Here is an 18,254-nt window from a genome sequence, read left to right on the forward strand (position 1 = left end):
GGAAATAAGAAAACTTATTTAGCTTCAGTGAGTCCCTAGTTCAAAATCAGATATATTTATTTCAGTTTAAACTGGAGTTTGTCTTTTCAGCATTAGTTAATCCTTGGAACCATTCATACTTGATTAAAATACATAGTTGAAAACTTTCCCTGTTTTTGATGAGTTGATTTTTGTTTTAACTGATTCAAACTTTTTCAAGGTTTAGGCAATGACATCATCACAGTTGTTGATTATTTGGTAAACTGTGACTTCTTGCAACAGATTAGTGGCCCTGGTTTATGTTCTTGTCTAGTATGTTGTTATCTAGACTAAGCTGTAAAAATCTGTGAACACTGTTGCTCTGAGTTAGGAACAGAATGGCTGGGGCAGAACCATTTTTGGCAGGTGAGCTGCACTTGATATCTAAATTATTAGAAAACTGCCTTCATCTGTAATCATTTGCTTATGGCTTTTCCAAAGCTGGTAGGTATTAGCTTGTTCTACCATGTGTGATCTGTTTAAATCTAAGTACTGTAGGATTTTTAAAGAGTTGTCAAAACTGATGGTGTTAGGTATTCTACCAACATAGGCTAGAAAAAAATCTTAACTGGAGCTTGTCATTGCAGAAGTAGGATACTGGAGAGAATGTATTTAAATGCCAGCCTGTGAAGTAAAGGGTCAGATGATGGTTTATGTCAATATTGAGAACGTAAGTACTAAAAGGATTGGCCATTTATTTTGATAGCTGTCTCAACTGAAGATTCTCAAAAACAGCAAGAGTCTTACAGGCATTGGATGTTCCTTTGTCATGTTACTCAAATTCTGTGTTATGAGGTGCTAACTTTACTTCACTTTCTTTAAATCCATATATGATATATCTTGCAATTAAGAGAAAAAGACTAGGCCATGAGTCTTGATGAAACATATTGTGATTTAGGCAGATTATACTCCAAACTTAAATATTTTAATTTTATTCTGAAGAACAAATTCATGATACTTTAAATGAATTTTCTGATATCTTTGTTGTCTAAAAATCTATAAATGATGATTGGGAACTGATCATAAAAGCTCCGTGTTAAATGTTGGGAGCCCAAGAGATCAGAGGGTTTTTGCCTTCAGGAGCCACATGGTCTGAGGAGGCAGGATAGGTGCAACGAAATGTAACTGGTGATACTATCACTGTTGTGGTAAGTACCACTTTAAATGAGAATCTTGGTACTTGCTGTTCCCTGGAAGTGCTCTCACTGCAGACAGACCTTCCTCATTGTTGGTGCTCAGCTGTCACCTTCACTATAGGCTATTCTCTGAGCTTGTATTTAAAAATACTGCATGCATCCCTCCCTTGCATCCTTGACCCGCCCTCCCTGGTTTATGTTCTTCACAACCTCTGTTGACACAGAGAACTGGTTTTCAGTCTCCTCTTGCAGGACAAACCCTGAAGGCACAGTGTTTTATTTATTGCTTTGTCCCCAGGTCTGGAACGGTGCCTGGCATTCAGTATACAGTCACAAAGTAGTGTATGGATGAATGGATACATGGGAAAGATTTCAGAAAAGAATTAAATGTGGAGAAAACCATAGCAGGGCCTAGACTCACTGGGGTTAGGGAGGAGAGAAAGGCCTAAGAGATCCCAGGCAGGGGGCAAAATGTTGAAGAATTTGTATCTTAAACCTTTTTTGTTTTTTCTTTTTTTTTGCCAAGATGGAGTCTTGCTCTGTCACCCAGGCTGGAGTGCAGTGGTGCAATCTCAGCTCACTGCAGCCTGCAACTTCGGGTTCAAATGATTCTCCTCCCTCAGCCTCCCGAGCAGCTGGGATTACAGGTGTGCGCCACCACGCCCAGCTAACTTTCGTATTCTTAGAGACAGGGTTTCACCATATTGGCCAGGCTGGTCTCGAACTCTTGACCTTGTGATCTGTCCGCCTCAGCCTCCCAAAGTGCTGGGATTTCAGACATGAGCCACCAACACCCGGCCCACCTATTTTGTTTAAGCACTGCCTGTGACTGGTGTTAAAACCACCTGGATATTGTGGTACCACAGATGCTCCTTGACTCATGGTGGGTTTATGCCCTGATAAACCCACCATAAGCTGAAAACATGGTAAGTCAAAAATGCATTTACTATACTTAACCTACTGAATATCATAGTTCAGCCTAGCCTACCTTAAACTTGCTCAGAATACTTTCCATTAGCCCACAGTTGTGCAAAATCATCTGGCAGTACAGTACGCTGTAGAGTTACCAGTTTGCCCTCGTGATCACGTGGCTGGCTGGGAGCAGTGGCTCACCACTGCCGCCCAGCATCATGAGAGGATTGTACCACTTTCTACTGAATACATACTGCTTTCTCACCATCATGGAAAAATTGTGAAGTTGAACCATCATAAGTTGAGGACCATCTGTACTGTTACTTTACAAGTCTAAGTGTCTGAAGTGCAGTTACCGCTTGTGTGTATTACCTGTGATGCCCTGTATCTACACCTCCATTGTGATGTCATCAAGTCACCTCAGTTGAAAGAACTCTAACCTCTTGTAACTTTACTGTTATGTTTTCAATACTTTTATGTTACATCTTCATGTGGGTTGACATTGCTATGCTTTATCAGTCTTTTTCCAGTTAAACGGCAGAGAAGGTAGAAATTCTAATGGCCTTGCATTTTTATTGTGAAGCTTACAGGAGAATGTTTAAAGCAAACACAGGGCCACTGTTCAAGTTAAGAAATACAACATAGAAGTCCCCAGTGAATCCATCCTTGATTTCATGTCACTCTTTGCCCTCAGGTAATCCAGCTGTCATGCAAGTTGAACATCTCTAATCCAAAATCCAAAACGTTGAGTACCAATGTGAGACAACAAATAGAAAACACCACGCATAAGTACTTAATACAAGCTTTGTTTCCTGCACAGAATTATTTAAAATATTGCATAAAATTACTTTCAGGCTGTGTGTATAAGGTGACATCTGAAATAAAGTGTTTAGACTTGGGTTCCATCCCCATGATATCTTGTTCCAAAATCTGAAAAAAAAAATCTGCAACACTTCTGGTCCCAAGCATTTTGGATAAGGGATACTCAACCTGCATTAAGTATTTCCTTCTTTTTTAAAGCTACTTGTATAGTATCCCTAAACACAACACCTTTTTTCATTTTGACAACTGAAAAAAACAAACCTAGCTTTTTGAGGGCAGTATTTGCTACCAATTAGATGAAAGCTTCCTAGGGAAGATGAACTGTGAACAGTCCCTGGGTCTAACTTCGACTTCTAGAGTTTACAGGAACCCATGTTTAGATGTCAGTGAGCAAGGTGATGAGTGAGTTTTAGGGAACAAGTCACAGTTTAGGCATCCAGGATGTGCAGAAATATGCTTAAAGGATTGTATTCTTGTTTTATATTTTCTGCTTCTAAACTCACCCTGACCTCTCAAGATCAATGCAGAACCTTCCTGTGGGGTGAAATGAGTGTCTCCAACTGATCTAGAGATCAGGATATGGAAGGGAGAGCAGGCACTTTATTAGAATGTGGCCAAACATGCCAAGTGTAGAACAAAATGGGAGCCAGGACTTCCTTGAATATACTATCTTGAGATTATGAAGGCAGTGAATATGTTAGTCATGATAGCCTTCAACACATCTGTTTCTTTAATCACACACCTCAAACCTCGACTGGTTGCTCTTTGGTTGTGGTGCCTAACTATCATACTGAGAATTCTCTTTTCTCTATCCATTGTATAATTGCCTTTTCCTATATCTCATTCACATGCTTGTGGATCACATCCTCCAGTAATTCATGAAATGGGGTACAGGGGATGTAGACTTTTTGGGAACTTGGATGTCTGGAAATATATTCTACTCTTATGCTGGATTGACAGCTTGACTGGATATAGAATTCTTGGTTGTAGATTACCTCAGAAGTTTAAAGGGTTTCTCCCATTAGTTTCCATTTCCAATTTTGCTTTTTGGAAATCTGAAGCCATCCTGATTGCTGATCGTTTGTATCTGATTTTTCTGTGGAAGTCTGTAGAATCTGTCTTCAGTATTCTGAAACTTCCATTTTACTGAGTATTTTAAATCAGGTGTATTAGGGTTCTCTAGAGGGACAGAACTAATAGGATAGATCTATATATAAAGGGGAACTTATTAAGTATTAACTCACAATCACAAGGTCCCACAATAGGCCATCTGCAAGCTGAGGAGCAAGGAGAACCAGTACAGTGCCCAAACTGAAGAACTTGGGAGTCTGATGTTTGAGGGCAGGAAGCATCCAGCACAGGAGAAAGATGTAGGCTGGGAGGCTAGGCCAGTCTAGTCTTTTCACATTTTTTTTTTTTTCTGCCTGCTTTAGATTAGATCCACGCTGGCAGGTGACTAGATGGTGCCCACCCAGATTAAGGATGGGTCTGCCTTCCCCAGCCCACTGACTCAAATGTTAATCTCCTTTGGCAACACCCTCAAAGACACACCCAGGATCAATAACTTTGCATCCTTCAATCCAATCAGGTTGACACTCAGTATTAACCATCACAAGTCCACCTCTTGTCAACTTGAACCCATATCCATCTCCTGAGATCATACGTAATCTCCAAATAAAGACGATAATGAGGTCATAATTATGCCTAACGTAATACAACTATCCCTCCTACAATCAGAAATGCACCAATCCCCAACCCAAATACTATTACTATACTATATAGTATACTTACAAACTATACTATATACTACATATAAGTACACTATATGTAAGTATACTATATACTATATAGTATGTAAGTATACTATAGTAAGTATAGTATATAAGTATACTATAACAAAAATGGTGATGTGAAGTCAATAAATCATGTCACATGATAAAGGAAAAAGGAAATAAAATGAAGATATCTTCTTAGTACAAGTGTGTACGTGCACAAACATGGTTTTAACAAAAGAAGGAGGAAACACTCATGACAATTACAGTCCTCGTTTCTGCAGCTGGTCAAGTGGTCATAGCTGATATTGATGACTACATTCTTCTACTACCCATTCTGTATTCCCTTTGCCTTCAGCAAGCACCTCAGCAGGTTATGGTTTTTTCCTGGTGGAGCGACCCAAACCTTCATTCCTGAAGGGTCTGGGCCATTTGTAGTTCTGCCTGGATTGGGCTGTTGTAGTTTCCCATTGACCTTAATCACAGGGCATGGTAATACTAAGAGACACCCTAATAAATCTCCTGTATTGCATGCATACTCTTCCTTACCTCTGTTGTGGAATAGTAGAGCATACATGGCCTTCTAGAGAACTTTACCCAGCCCTTCAAAGTATTGTCACCTAGTTGGTGTTGTGATTGTGACTTCAAAAGGCCATTCCACTGTTCTATAAATCCAACTGCTTCAGGATGATGAAGAACATGGTGAGACCAGTGAATTCCATGAGCATGAGGCCACTGCCACACTTCTTTAGCTGTAAAGTGAGTGTCTTGGTCAGAGGCAATGCTTTGTGGAATACCATGACAGTGGATAAAGCATGCTATGAGTCCACGGATGGTAGTCTTGGCAGAAGCATTGCATGGAGGATAGGCAAACCCATATCCAGAGTGAGTGTCTATTCCAGTGAGGAGAAACCTCTGCCCTTTCCATGATGGAGGAGGTTCAACATAATCAACCTGCCAGCAGATAGTTGGCTGATCACCCTGAGAAATGGTGCCATATCGAGGTCTCAGTGTTGGTCTCTGTTGCTGGAAAATTGGGCACTCAGCAATGGCTGTAGTCAGGTCAGCTTTGGTGAGTGGAAGTCCATGTTGCTGAGCCCATGCATAACCTGCATTCCTGCCACCATGGCCACTTTGTTCATGGGCCCATTGGGCGACGACAGGGTTGGCTGGGGAAAGAAGCTGAGTGGTGTCCACAGAACAGGTCATCCTATCCACTTGATTATTAAAATCCTTCTCTGCTGAGGTCACCAGTTGGTGAGCATTCACATGGGATACAAATATCTTCCCAGTTTTTGACCCCGCAGAGAGGTCCATCCACATACCTCTTCCCCAAATTTCTTTGTCACCAATTTTCCAAGCATGCGTCTTCCAAGTCCCTGACTATCCAGCCAAACCACTGGCAATAGCCCATGAATCAGTATATAATCACACATCTGACCATTTCTCCTTTCATGCAAAGTGCACAAGCAAGTGCACTGATTAAAGTTCTGCCCACTGGGAACATTTTCCCTCACCGCTTTCAGGGATGTCCTAGAAAGGCAGCTGTCCACTTTTGGGTGGTGCCTCCATATTGTGCAGAACCATCTGTGAACCATACTCTAGTCTTTTTCTGTCAACTGATCATAGGGAACTCCCCATGAGGCATCGGTGCAGGCTGGGGGAGAGAAGGCAGGGTGGCAGGAGTGGAGACCATGGGCATTTGAGCCACTTCCTCATGTAGGTTACTTGTGCCTTTAGGACCTGCTTGAGCCCGATCACATATGTACCACTTCCATTTGATGATGGAATGCTGCTGTGCATGACCTACTCTATGGCTAGATGAGTCAGAAAACACTCAGTTCATGATAGGCAGATCAGGTTGCATGGTGGCTTGATGACCCACAGTCAGACGTTCAGTTTCACCAAAGCCCAGTATCAGGCCAAGAGCTGTCTCTCAAAAGGAGAGTGGTTATCTGCAGAAGATGGCAGAGCCTTACTCCAAAATCCTAGAGGCCTCCGCTGTGATTCACCTTTGGGGGCCTGCCAAAGGCTCTAAACAGCATCACTATCTGCCACTGACACCTCAAGTACATTGGATCTGCTGGGTTATATGGCCCAATTGACAGAGCAGCTTGCACAGCAGCCTGGATCTATTGCAGAGCCTTCTCCTGTTCTGGACCCCACTCAAAACTGGCAGCCTTTCAGGTCACTCAATAAATGGGCCACATTAACACACCCAAATGAGAAATGTGTTGCCTCCAAAATCCAAATAGACCCACTAGACATTATGCCTCTTTCTTGGTGGTAGGAGGGGCCAAATGCAGCAACTTATCCTTCACCTTAGAAGGAATATCTTGACAGGACCCATAGCACTGGGCCCCTAGAAATTTTATTGAGGAAGAAGTTCCCTGAATTTTCATCAGATTTCCCATCCTCTGGCACACAAATATCTTACCAATAAGTCCAGTGTGTTTACTACTTCTTGCTCACTGGATCCAATCAGCATAATGTCATCAATGTAATGGACCAGCGTGATATCTTGTGGAAGCAAAAAATGAGCAAAGTCTCTCTGAATAAGATTATGACACAAAGCCAGAGAGTTAATATACCTCTGAGGTAGAACAGTAAAGGCATATTGCTGGCCTTGCCAGCTGAAGGCAAATTGCTTCTGGTGGGCCTTATGGACAGGAATGGAGAAAAGGGCATTTGCCAAGCCAATGGCTGCATACCAGGTACCAAGAAATGTGTTAATTTGCTCAAGCAGTGAAACCACATCTGGTACAGCAGCTGCAGTTGGAGTCACCACTTGGTTAAGCTTATGATAATCCACTGTTATTCTTCCAGATCCATCTGTCTTCTGCACAGGCCAAATGGGAGAGTTGAATAGGGATGTGGTAGGAATCACCACCCCTGAGTCTTTCAAGTCCTTAATGGTGGCACCAATCGCCACAGTCCCTCCAGGGATGTGATACTGTTTTTGATTTACTATTTTTCTAGGTAAAGACAGCGCTAGTGGCTTCCATTTGGCCTTTCTCACCGTAATAATCCTCACCCGACCAATCAGGGAGCCAATGTGGGGCTTCTGCCAGCTACTAAGTATGTCTATGCCAATTTTGTATTCTGGCGCTGGGGAAATGACCCGGATGGTCCGAGAACCCACTGGACCCACTGTAAGTCGGACCTGAGTTGAAACTCCATTATTACCTGACCTCCATAAGCCCGTACTTTAACTGGAGGACCACAATGATGTTTTGGGTTCCCTGGAATCAACATCAGCTCAGAGCCAGTATCCGGTAGTTCCCAAAATATCTGATCATTTCCCTTTCCCCAGTGCATAGTTACCCTGGCCAAGAAGGCCAGAGGTCTTCTTGGGGAAGGATGGGAGAAAGATTAACAGCATAAATTGTCAGTAGTGTAATGGAGTCCTTTTTCAAGGGGACACGGCCTCCCCTTCATTCAAGCAGCTCTGGGTCTGTAAACTGGCTCAAGTCTGGAAATTAAGGGGCCATGATTCTCTGTTTTTATAATTCAGATTGGTCTTTTGTTCATTCGACCTAGAAGTTTTCTGCTTATATAAATTAAGTAAAAATGCAGTAGGCTTCGTATCAATTTCGCTTCTAGAAACACTGTGATTAATTAGTCAGTGCCAGAGTACTATATGAGTCAGACTATTCTGATTGTTGCCACTTTGCCTCTGTACTCCATTACAGTAGCTACGTGCACCTTGCCTTTGATGGCTGAGTGCTGCCACTTGACCCCTGCCACCTTGGGATCCAAATATTCCCACTGTATTTATTTCTTACTTTTTAAATTTATGTTTTAGTCTGTTTTCATGCTGCTGATAAAGACATACCTGAGACTGGGAAGAATAAGAAGTTTAATCAGACTTAACAGTTCCACATGGCTGGGGAGGCCTCAGAATCATGGCAGAAGCAAAATACATTACTTACATGGTGGCAGCAAGAGAAACTGAGGAAGAAGTAAAAGTGGAATCCCTGATAAACCCATCAGATCTCATGAGACTCATTCACTATCACGAGAATAGCATGGGAAAGACCGGACCGCACTTAGTTATCTTCCTCTGGGTCCCTCCCAAAACACATAGGAATTCTGGGAGATAAAATTCAAGTGGAGATTTGGGTAGGGACACAACCAAACCATATCATTCTGCTCCTGGCTCCTCCAAATCTCATGTCCTCACATTTCAAAACCAATCATGCCTTCTCCACCATCTCCCAAAGTCTTAACTCATTTCAGCATTAACCCAAAAGTCCACAGTCCAAAGTCTCATCTGAAACAAGACAAGTCCCTTCCACCTATGAGCTGTAAAAATCAAAAGCAAGCTAGATACTTCCTAGATAAAATGGGGGTACAGGTATTGGGTAAATACAGCCATTTCAAATGGGAGAAACTGCTCCAGAAAAAGGGGTTACAGGGCCCAAGCAAATGTGAAATCCAGCAGGGCAGTCAAATTTTAACGTTCCAAAATGATCTCCTTTGACTCCATGTCTCACATCCAGGTCATGCTGATGCAAGAGGTGGGTTCCCATGATCTTGGGCAGCTCTGCCTCTGTGGCTTTGCAGGGTACAGCCTCCTTCCTGCCTGTTTTCATGGGCTGGTGTTGAGTGTCGGTGGCTTTTCGAGCCACACAGTTCAAACTGTCAGTGGATCTACCATTCTGGGGTCTGGAGGACGGTGGCCCTCTTCTCATAGCTCCACTAGGCAGTGCCCCAGTAGGGACTCTGTGTGGGGATTCCAACCCCAGATATCCCTTCCTCACTGCCCTAGCAGAGGTTCTCCATGAGTGCCCCGCCCCTGCAGCAAACTTTTGCCTGGGCATCCAGGTGTTTCCATACATCTTCTGAAATCTAGGGGGACGTTCCCAAACGTTTTTGACTTCTGTGCACTCGTAGGCTCAGCACCATGTGGAAGCTGCCAAGGCTTGGGGCTTCTACCCTCTGAAGCTACAGCCTGAGCTGTACATTGGCACCAATCAGCCACAGCTGGAGTGGCTAGAACACAGGGCACCAAGTCCCTAGACTGTACGTGGGGACCCTGGGCCCTGCCCCATAAAACCACATTTTCCTCCTAGACCTCTGGGCCTGCGATGGATGGGAGGGGCTGCTGTGAAGGTCTCTGACATGGCCTAGAGACATTTTTTCCATGGTTTTGGGGATTAACATTAGACTCCTTGCTACTTATGCAAATTTCTGCAGCCAGCTTGAATTTCTCCTAAAAAAAATGGATTTTTCTTTTCTACTGCATCATCAAGTTGCAGATTTTCTGAACTTTTATGTTGTTTCCCTTTTAAAATGGAATGCTTTTAACAGCACCCAAGTAACCTTTTGATGCTTTGCTACTTAGAAATTTCTTCCGCCAGATACCCTAAATCATCTCTCTCAAGTTCAAATTTCCACAAATCTCTAGGACGGGGCAAAATGCCACCAGTCTCTTTGATAAAACATAACAAGAGTCACCTTTTCTCCAGTTCCCAACAAGTTCCTCATCTCCATCTGAGACCACCTCAACCTGGACCTAATTGTTCATATCACTATCAGCATTTTTGTCAAAGCCATTCAACAAGTCTCTAGGAGGTTCCAAGCTTTCCCACATCTTCCCGTCTTCTTCTGAGCCCTCCAGACTGTTCCAACCTCTGCCTGTTATCCAGTTCCAAAGTCACTTTCACATTTTTGGGTATCTTTTCAGCAACACCCCACTCTACTGGTACCAATTCACTGTATTAGTCTGTTTTCACAATACTGATAAAGACATACCTGAGACTGGGAAGAAAAAGAGGTTTAATTGGACTTACAGTACCACATGGCTGGGGAGGACTCAGAATCATGGCAGGAGGTGAAAGGCACTTCTTACATGTTGGCAACAAGAGAAAATGAGGAAGAAGCAAAAGTGGGAACCCCTGAAAAATCCATCAGATCTCGTGAAACTCATTCACTATGAGGAGAATAGCATGGGAAAGACCAGCCCCCATGATTCAATTACCTTCCCCTGGGTCCCTCCCACAACATGTGGGAATTCTGAGAGATAAAATTCACATGGAGAGTTTGGTGGGGACACAGACAAATCATATCAATTTATTTATTTATTCTTTTATTTATTTTTTTTGTTTTTGAGATGAAGTATCTTTCTGTTACCCAGACTGCAGTGCAGTGACATAATCTTGGCTCACTGCAACCTCCACCTCCCAGGTTCAAAGGATTCCCTGCCTCAGCCTCCTGAGTATGTGGGACTGCAGGTGCCCAGCACCACACCCAGCTAATTTTTGTATTTTTAGTAGAGATTGGATTTTATCATGTTTGCCAGGGTTGTCTTGAACTCCTGACCTTAAGTGATCTGCCCACCTCAGCTTTCCAGAGTGCTGGGATTACAGGCATAAGCCACCACTGCACCTGGCCTATTCCCATTGTATTTAAATTTTGTAGTTGGGTGACTGTGTATCCCACTGTTAGATCTGACATATAGAGAAGGGCAATTACAAGACTCTTCAAAGATGCAGGTGCTGCCCTCTCAAATCTGTTTCACAAGGCATTGGTCAAGGGTATATTTTCTGGACCCTCCTGGATGGGATGAGTAGGTCTAAAGTGACTAATCCACCCCACCATCCCTAAGCCTTTGGGTCCCTTCTTCTACATTAAACCAAGGGAGATCAGGCATTTCCAGCTTGCTCACAGTGGGCCATCTTTTAATCCGTATTTCAGCTAACCAAGCAAATAAACTGTTAGATTTTTTTAAAACTCTCTGATCTGCAACATTAAATGCAGAGTCTCTATTTAGTGTCTCCCAATCTATAAATTCAGCCTGATCCAACTCTATGTTCTTTCCACTATTATCCCACACCCTTAATATCCATTCCCATGCCTGTTCTCCAGATTTCTGTTTATGTAAGTTAGAAAACAGTTCTTTTTGAGTGTATCACACCTCTCATGGGTCACATTCTCAACCTCACTTCTAGGGCCCTCCAAGACTTTTGTCTATTTATAGATCTAGAAGCAAACAGAGGTGTTGGGGGTGGTTTCTGAGGAGAATCAACATTATCTTGCCTGGCAACTGCCTTGGGGGAGGCCATAACTGTTGCCTCAGGCAGCGCAGGGTTTATCTCTTCAGACAAAGGTGGAAAGGCTGATGGCAGCATGGGTCAGGGAAGGGATGTTGCCACTACTGGGGATGGGGAAGCTGTTTCTTCTGGCAAAAAAGGTCCATCAGAGTTTACAAACTCAGTGTCCCCAGCTTCATCAGGGTACTCCCACATGTCCCCATTCAAAGTTGCAGGGTCTCGTTCTTTTCCAACCAATGACCTCACTTTAATAGCAGACACCTGGCGAGGCTGTGCATGCACCTTTCATTGCAGCTCAGCCACTTGCATGATAAAAGCTTGCATCTGTTTTTCCATAATTTCAGCTCTTTCTCTAAAGGAGATAAGACTCTCACTCTGGGCAATCTTAGCAGATTTGAGGCTAAGTATCTGCTTCTGAAGCTGGGAGTTAAAAATCCCTGAATTCATCATTTTCTTTCATCACTTTGTCCACTGAACTTAGGAGCAACTAACCAGCTTCATTATGTTCCTTGGTTCTCCACATATGGTCAAAGGTATTACGTATAGAGTCACTAAACTCCTTGCCTCTCATGAGCAATGAATCAGGTGTGTCAAATGCATTATTATTATTATAACTCTCTAAACAGTTCATGCCAAGGACTATCAGTGTTTTCCATACTATTAGAAGTAGAGTCCTTGGCATTTTTGGATCTAATTATATTAAGCAGCCAACTCCAGAAACCCCAAAACCGATGAAAGAACTCCATTCTTAATATTCTGTTCTTCTAGAACTCCTGGTACAAAAATCTGTATTAGTCAGGGTTCTCTAGAGAGACTGAACTAATAGGAAATGTATATAAAGGGAAATTTATTAAGTATTAACTCACATGATCACAAGGTCCCACAATAGGCCGTCTGCAAGCTGAGGAGAAAGGAGAGCCAGTCTGAGTCCCAAAACTGAAGAACTTGGAGTCTGATGTTCAAGGGCAGGAAGTATCCAGCACGGGAGAAAGATGTAGGCTAGGAGGTTAGGCCAGTCTAGTTTTTTCATATTTTTCTTCCTGCTTTATATTCTAGCCTTGCTGGCAGCTGACTAGATTGTGCCCACCCAGACTGACAGTGGGTCTGGCTTTCCCAGCCCAATGACTCAAGTGTTAATCTCCCTTGGCAACACCCTCACAGGCACACCCATGATCAATACTTTGCATCCTTCAATCCAATCAAGTTGACACTCAGTATTAACCACCACAGGAGGTTTATGTCCTTCTTTTTTGGAAATAATTTAAAAATATTTTTATTCTCTTCCTCATATTTTCTCCTTTTTCTCTCTTGAAGTATTATTTGGAGTAGACCTGTCTGGACCAGTATTCTACTTTGCTTGTTTCTTTGCCATTTCTATGCCATTTTACTTTACTTTCTGGGAGATTTTCCTAATTTTATCTTTCAACTCTCTATTGAGTTTTTCTCCTAAAGACTTTTTTAATTTCTAAGAGTTATAATTTTCCTTTAATTTTTTTTTTTGTCTGTTTTGGACTTACCTGCTAGAGACATTCTTCAGATCTTTGGAAATTCCTGTCTGTTTGTTCATCATTAAGACTGGAAGAGGAAAAACATGGAAATAACGAACAAGTGAGCAGTATTTCATGACCAAGCTGTATTGTAGGGTGGTCTGAGTGAGCTGTTCGGGAATCTCCCAATATCAGCGTCTTTACATATTTGCTAGTGGAATAATTTGATTCCCAGGGAAGTTACATTTTGCCCTGAGGGCAAGGGTTTGGCAAGCAGAGTCCTCTAAGCCAAGTAGAAGAAGATGGGCATGTGAATATTCTCTGCTTTCAATATCACTATTCATGAAATTAATCACTAGATTGTATATATGTACCCATATACATGTATATATAGACATGCATACATATATAGCTGATTCTTGTTATTCATGGATTCCCTATTTGCAAATTTACCTACTTGCTAAAACTTACTTGTAACCCTAACATCAGTACTCATGGCACTTTTATGGTCATTTTCAGACATGCACATAGTGATCAAAAAGTTGAGTCATCCAGCACATTTTCCCAGCTGAGGCTGAACAAGGTAATACTCTACTTTCTAGTTTTAATGCTCATAATGTACTCAAGTTCCTTCCATGGGCTATTTAGTGCCACATTTTCCACATTTTTGTGCTTTTTCTTTGGTGATTTCACTGTTTAAAATGGCCGTGTTAGTGGCTCACACCTGTAATCCAAGCACTTTGGGAGGCTGAGGCAGGAGGATCACTTGAGGCCAGGAGTTCGAGACCAGCCTGGCCAACATGGTGAAACCCCATCTCTACCAAAAATACAAAAAATTAGCCAGGTGTGGTGATGTGGGCCTGTGCTCCCAGCTACTCGGGAGGCTGAGGTGGGAGGATTGCTTGAATCTAGGAGTCAGAGATTGCAGTGTGCCAAGATCGCACCACTGTACTCCAGCCTGGGTGACAGAGCAAGACCTTGTCTCAAAGGTGGAAGGGGATGGGGAAAGGCCACCTAGCACAGTGCTGAAGTTCTGTCTGGTGTCCCTAAGCTGAAGGCTGTGATTTGCCCTAAGGAGAAAATATGTGCATTAGGTAAACATTCAGGCATGAGTTTACAGTGCTGTTGGCATGAGTTCAACATTACTGAATCAACACTATAAAGAAGGTGTCTTTAAACAGAAATACACATAAAACAAGGTTTTTGTATTGATCCATTAACAAAAAAAGACAGAAACCTAACTCTGTATTTCCCCTAGTAGCCACAGTTCAGTATTTGCTAATTCAGTGCTCACAGTGACTTTATAGAACTTAACTACCAAAAATAATGAGAATTGACTGTATGTATGTCTGTATCTATACCTACCTGTTTTTGCTGTAGTATTCATACCTTCAGACGTGCCTCATATTGACTAATGCACAGACTGCTTATTTTTACCTTTCCAGAAAGCAGAATCACCTAGAGATGGGGAAGGGCATGTATCCAAGGAGCAGGAGAGTTGCGGTGTGGGGCAGGGGTTCGGGGCGGGGCATGATCTAGGAATCTTAACTTCTTTCAAAGAGCTTTCCCCTTGGTCCTCCATATTTTGACAGTCTCTTCCTCCTCATTCGCCTGCCCCAGTTGTAGAGGTACATGCTGTCCAGGAGTTCCTGTGACTTTTAAGAGTCTGTAGGGTGCCTCTGGATCGTTCTTAGTTCTCCCTTACTGTTAGTTTGGGAAGTAGAGTTTGGTGTTGCTTTAAGTCCTCCAAGTCAGTTACAATGTCTATTAGCTTTCCAAATTTTAGATTTCTTGTTTTCTTTCCTCCCTGTCCTATGTTTCTATGTCCCTTTGTCCCTTTACTGTAGCTTTGTTGGGGTTTAGGGAGAAAGCAAAATTAGATGGGAAGCTCTAAATTAGATAGGATCTGCTATCCTAACTGAGTCTTAATTCTTTTTCTTGTCTCATGACTCATGTTCCTGAGATAAATTTTATTGATAAGTTGAGGCCATTATTCCACCCCCTTGCCATAGGGCCTTGGAAGATGTTGATATTGCTAAATATTTGCATGTTCTGGACTGCAAAGAACTTAAGAATTCTGTGATTTGCAGGCATCTGAATGAGAAAGTGTCTTCCTTTTTCTTCTCTACCATGTTCCTTTAAGAAAATGTGGATAGCGGGCCGGGCGCGGTGGCTCAAGCCTGTAATCCCAGCACTTTGGGAGGCCGAGACGGGCGGATCACGAGGTCAGGAGTTCGAGACCATCCTGGCTAACACGGTGAAACCCCGTCTCTACTAAAAAATACAAAAAACTAGCCGGGCGAGGTGGTGGGCGCCTGTAGTCCCGGCTACTCGGGAGGCTGAGGCAGGAGAATGGCGTAAAAACCCGGGAGGCGGAGCTTGCAGTGAGCTGAGATCCGGCCATTGCACTCCACCCTGGGCGACATAGCGAGACTCCGTCTCAAAAAAAAAAAAAAAAAAAAAAAAAAAAAAAAAGAAAATGTGGATAGCTTAGTTCTCTACAAAGCACTCTTAATTTCCAGCTCAAGAAAGGGAATATCTGGTCAGAAATAAAACTCTTTCAGTTTTAATCTAACCCTAATTCTCTCCATGCTTCTTTGTAATGTTTGTTTTTGTTTTTATTTTTTTTTTTCCTGCTCATGTTGTCCCTGTTTTTTGGGTTTTTTTTTTGTTTTGTTTTGTTTTGTTTTTTTTTTGTTTTTTCTGAGATAGGGTCTAGCTCTGTTGCCCAGGCATAATCAATCATGGCTCACTGCAACCTCAGCCTCCTGGACTCAAGCAATTCTTCTTTGGCCTCAGCCTCCTGAGTAGCTGGGACCACAAGTGCATGCTACCATGCCTGGCTAATTTTTAAATTTTTTTGTAGAGATGAGGGTCTCACTGTGTTTCCCAGGCTGGTATTGAACTCCTGAGCTCAAGCAACCCTCTCGCTTCAGCCTCCCAAAATGCTGGGATTATAGGTGTGAGCCACCATTCCTGGCCTATGTTTTATTTTTGATGTGTTAAACAAAGCTTTATCACTCCCAGATTACTTTCTGTTACTCATTTTTAATGTTTTCAAAGTTTACAAACCAATGTTTGAAAATAATAGCCACTATGATCGTTTACCAAGTATGATTCCAGGTAGACAGGAAAAGAAATCGCTGAGGTGATACTCATTGTTTTAGAACATCTTCTACCAAAGGGGTCCTTTTTTATTTTTTAAAAGGCACTCATTTGTTCTGATTTTTAAAACAGTAATGCATAATTCTCATTAAAAGTTTGGAAATACAGAAAACTAAAAGTAATATTCATCTTTATTCATACCCAAAGTAATTCCTCTTGTGTGCCCTTCCAGTCTTTATTAGTAAATATATGAATAAAAATGTTTCATTAATATTTTTCCATGTTATTCTCCCACAAATTCCTTTAAATTAATATAAAAATGGTTCAGCAATTTTTGGCAACCTATTTCTGTCAGAGGCCAAGTAGTATCATTTTTGGCTTTGCAGGTCATATGGCCTTCATTAAAAGTATTAAAATCTGCTCTTGGAGCCAGAAAGCAGCAATAAATACTACGTATACAAATGAGCATGGCTGTGTTCCCATAAAACTTTATTTACGAAAAAAAAAAAAGGCTCAGATTTGGTCCACTGGCTACAGTTTGCTGACCCCTAGATATTATTTTTAAACTTTTAATTTTGACATAATTATAGTTTTACAAAATGTTGCAAAACAGCACAGAGAGATAGTTGCTGGATGCCATTTACCCAGTTTTCCCCAAGTTACATCTTAAATAACTATAGTACAATATCAAAACCAGGAAACTGACATTAGTACAAGGTGTGTTCACAGTCTGCACAATTTGATAACATGCAAAACCACCTCACAATGAAGATACAGAACTATTCCATTATACAGAGATCTCCCTCATTCTAATCTCATAGAGTCACAATCACCTTCCACCTCACTCCCAATCATCTTTATCCTTTTAAAGTCTCTAATCTGTGTCCTATTTCTCTAATTTTGTCATTTTTTAATAAGTTATGCAGGTGAAATCACACAGCATGTGACCTTTGAAGATGGGCTCGTTTCACCTAATATTGAAATCCGTCCAGGTTGTTGCATGTATCAGTGGTGTTCTTTTTCAGCTGGGCACGGTGGCTTACACCTGCAATCCCAATACTTTGGGAGGCCAAGATGGGAGGACTGCTGAAACCCAAGAGTTCGAGACCAGTCTGAGCAATATAGTGAGACCCCATCTCTACAAAAAATAAAAAAAGCTAGCTGGGTGTGGTGGCACATGCCTGTTGTCCCAGTCACTCAAGAAGCTGAGGTGAGAGGATTGCTTGAGTCCAGAAGGTAGAGGCTGTAATTGGCCATGATTGTCCCACTGTACCCTAGCCTGGGCAAAAGACCGAAGTCCTGTCTCAAACAAAAACAAAAACAAAAACAAAAACGCATTTTTATTGCTGAGCAGTATTCCAGGCTCACCATTCACCTATTGAAAGGCATTTTGGGAGCTTCAAAAGGTTCTTTTAATGTTCTAGCAATCACCTATTCCATGTGATTCAATATACAAAACAAACACTGCAGACCTCATTGATCTCCATGTTTGATTCAGCTGGCTAGCTAGGTGTTCCCTTCCTTCCTTATACTCAGGCTTCTGAGTTGAATGTGGTTCAGAATGTGGTGGTCCATCTGTATCCAAGTATTGAATTGAATCATATCATTTGTATCTGTCAATATTTTAAACTCATTGAACTCACTGATTTCAACCAAAGGTCATTAATCCTCTAGGGACTTCTAGTTGCTTTGCAGGTGAGTACTAACATCTCTCTAGTTGTAGTGATGGTTGAATTAATAGTCTTAATACTTGGAAAGAGACTCAAATTCAAGTCCCAGTATTGCCACTTACTACCTACAGTCGTAGAGAAGTTACCTACTTGAGCCTCCGTTTGCTCATTTGTAAAATAAAAATAGTACTAACCCTGTCTCATAGGGTCACTGTGAGGATCACATGAGATAACATAGTAAAGCACCACACAAATGTTACTGTAATATTCATAAAAA

At 42.0% G+C, this 18,254-nt stretch overlaps 1 protein-coding gene across 2 annotated transcripts in view; it reads left to right on the forward strand.

Moving 5' to 3' along the window:
- The first annotated feature begins 257 nt into the window (after positions 1-257).
- The window catches only part of LOC105465761 (zinc finger C2HC-type containing 1B), a 66,012-nt gene continuing 48,015 nt past the window's right edge, over positions 258-18,254 (forward strand). For both annotated transcript variants that reach the window (XM_011714347.3, XM_011714348.3), the window contains exon 1: positions 258-384. In XM_011714347.3, the coding sequence (XP_011712649.1) occupies positions 357-384 (28 nt within the window). In that variant the 5' untranslated portion in view covers positions 258-356. The remainder of the gene's footprint in view (positions 385-18,254) is intronic.

Source organism: Macaca nemestrina, chromosome 5 (assembly GCF_043159975.1).
Source record: "Macaca nemestrina isolate mMacNem1 chromosome 5, mMacNem.hap1, whole genome shotgun sequence".
NCBI classification, from domain to species: Eukaryota; Metazoa; Chordata; class Mammalia; order Primates; family Cercopithecidae; genus Macaca; species Macaca nemestrina.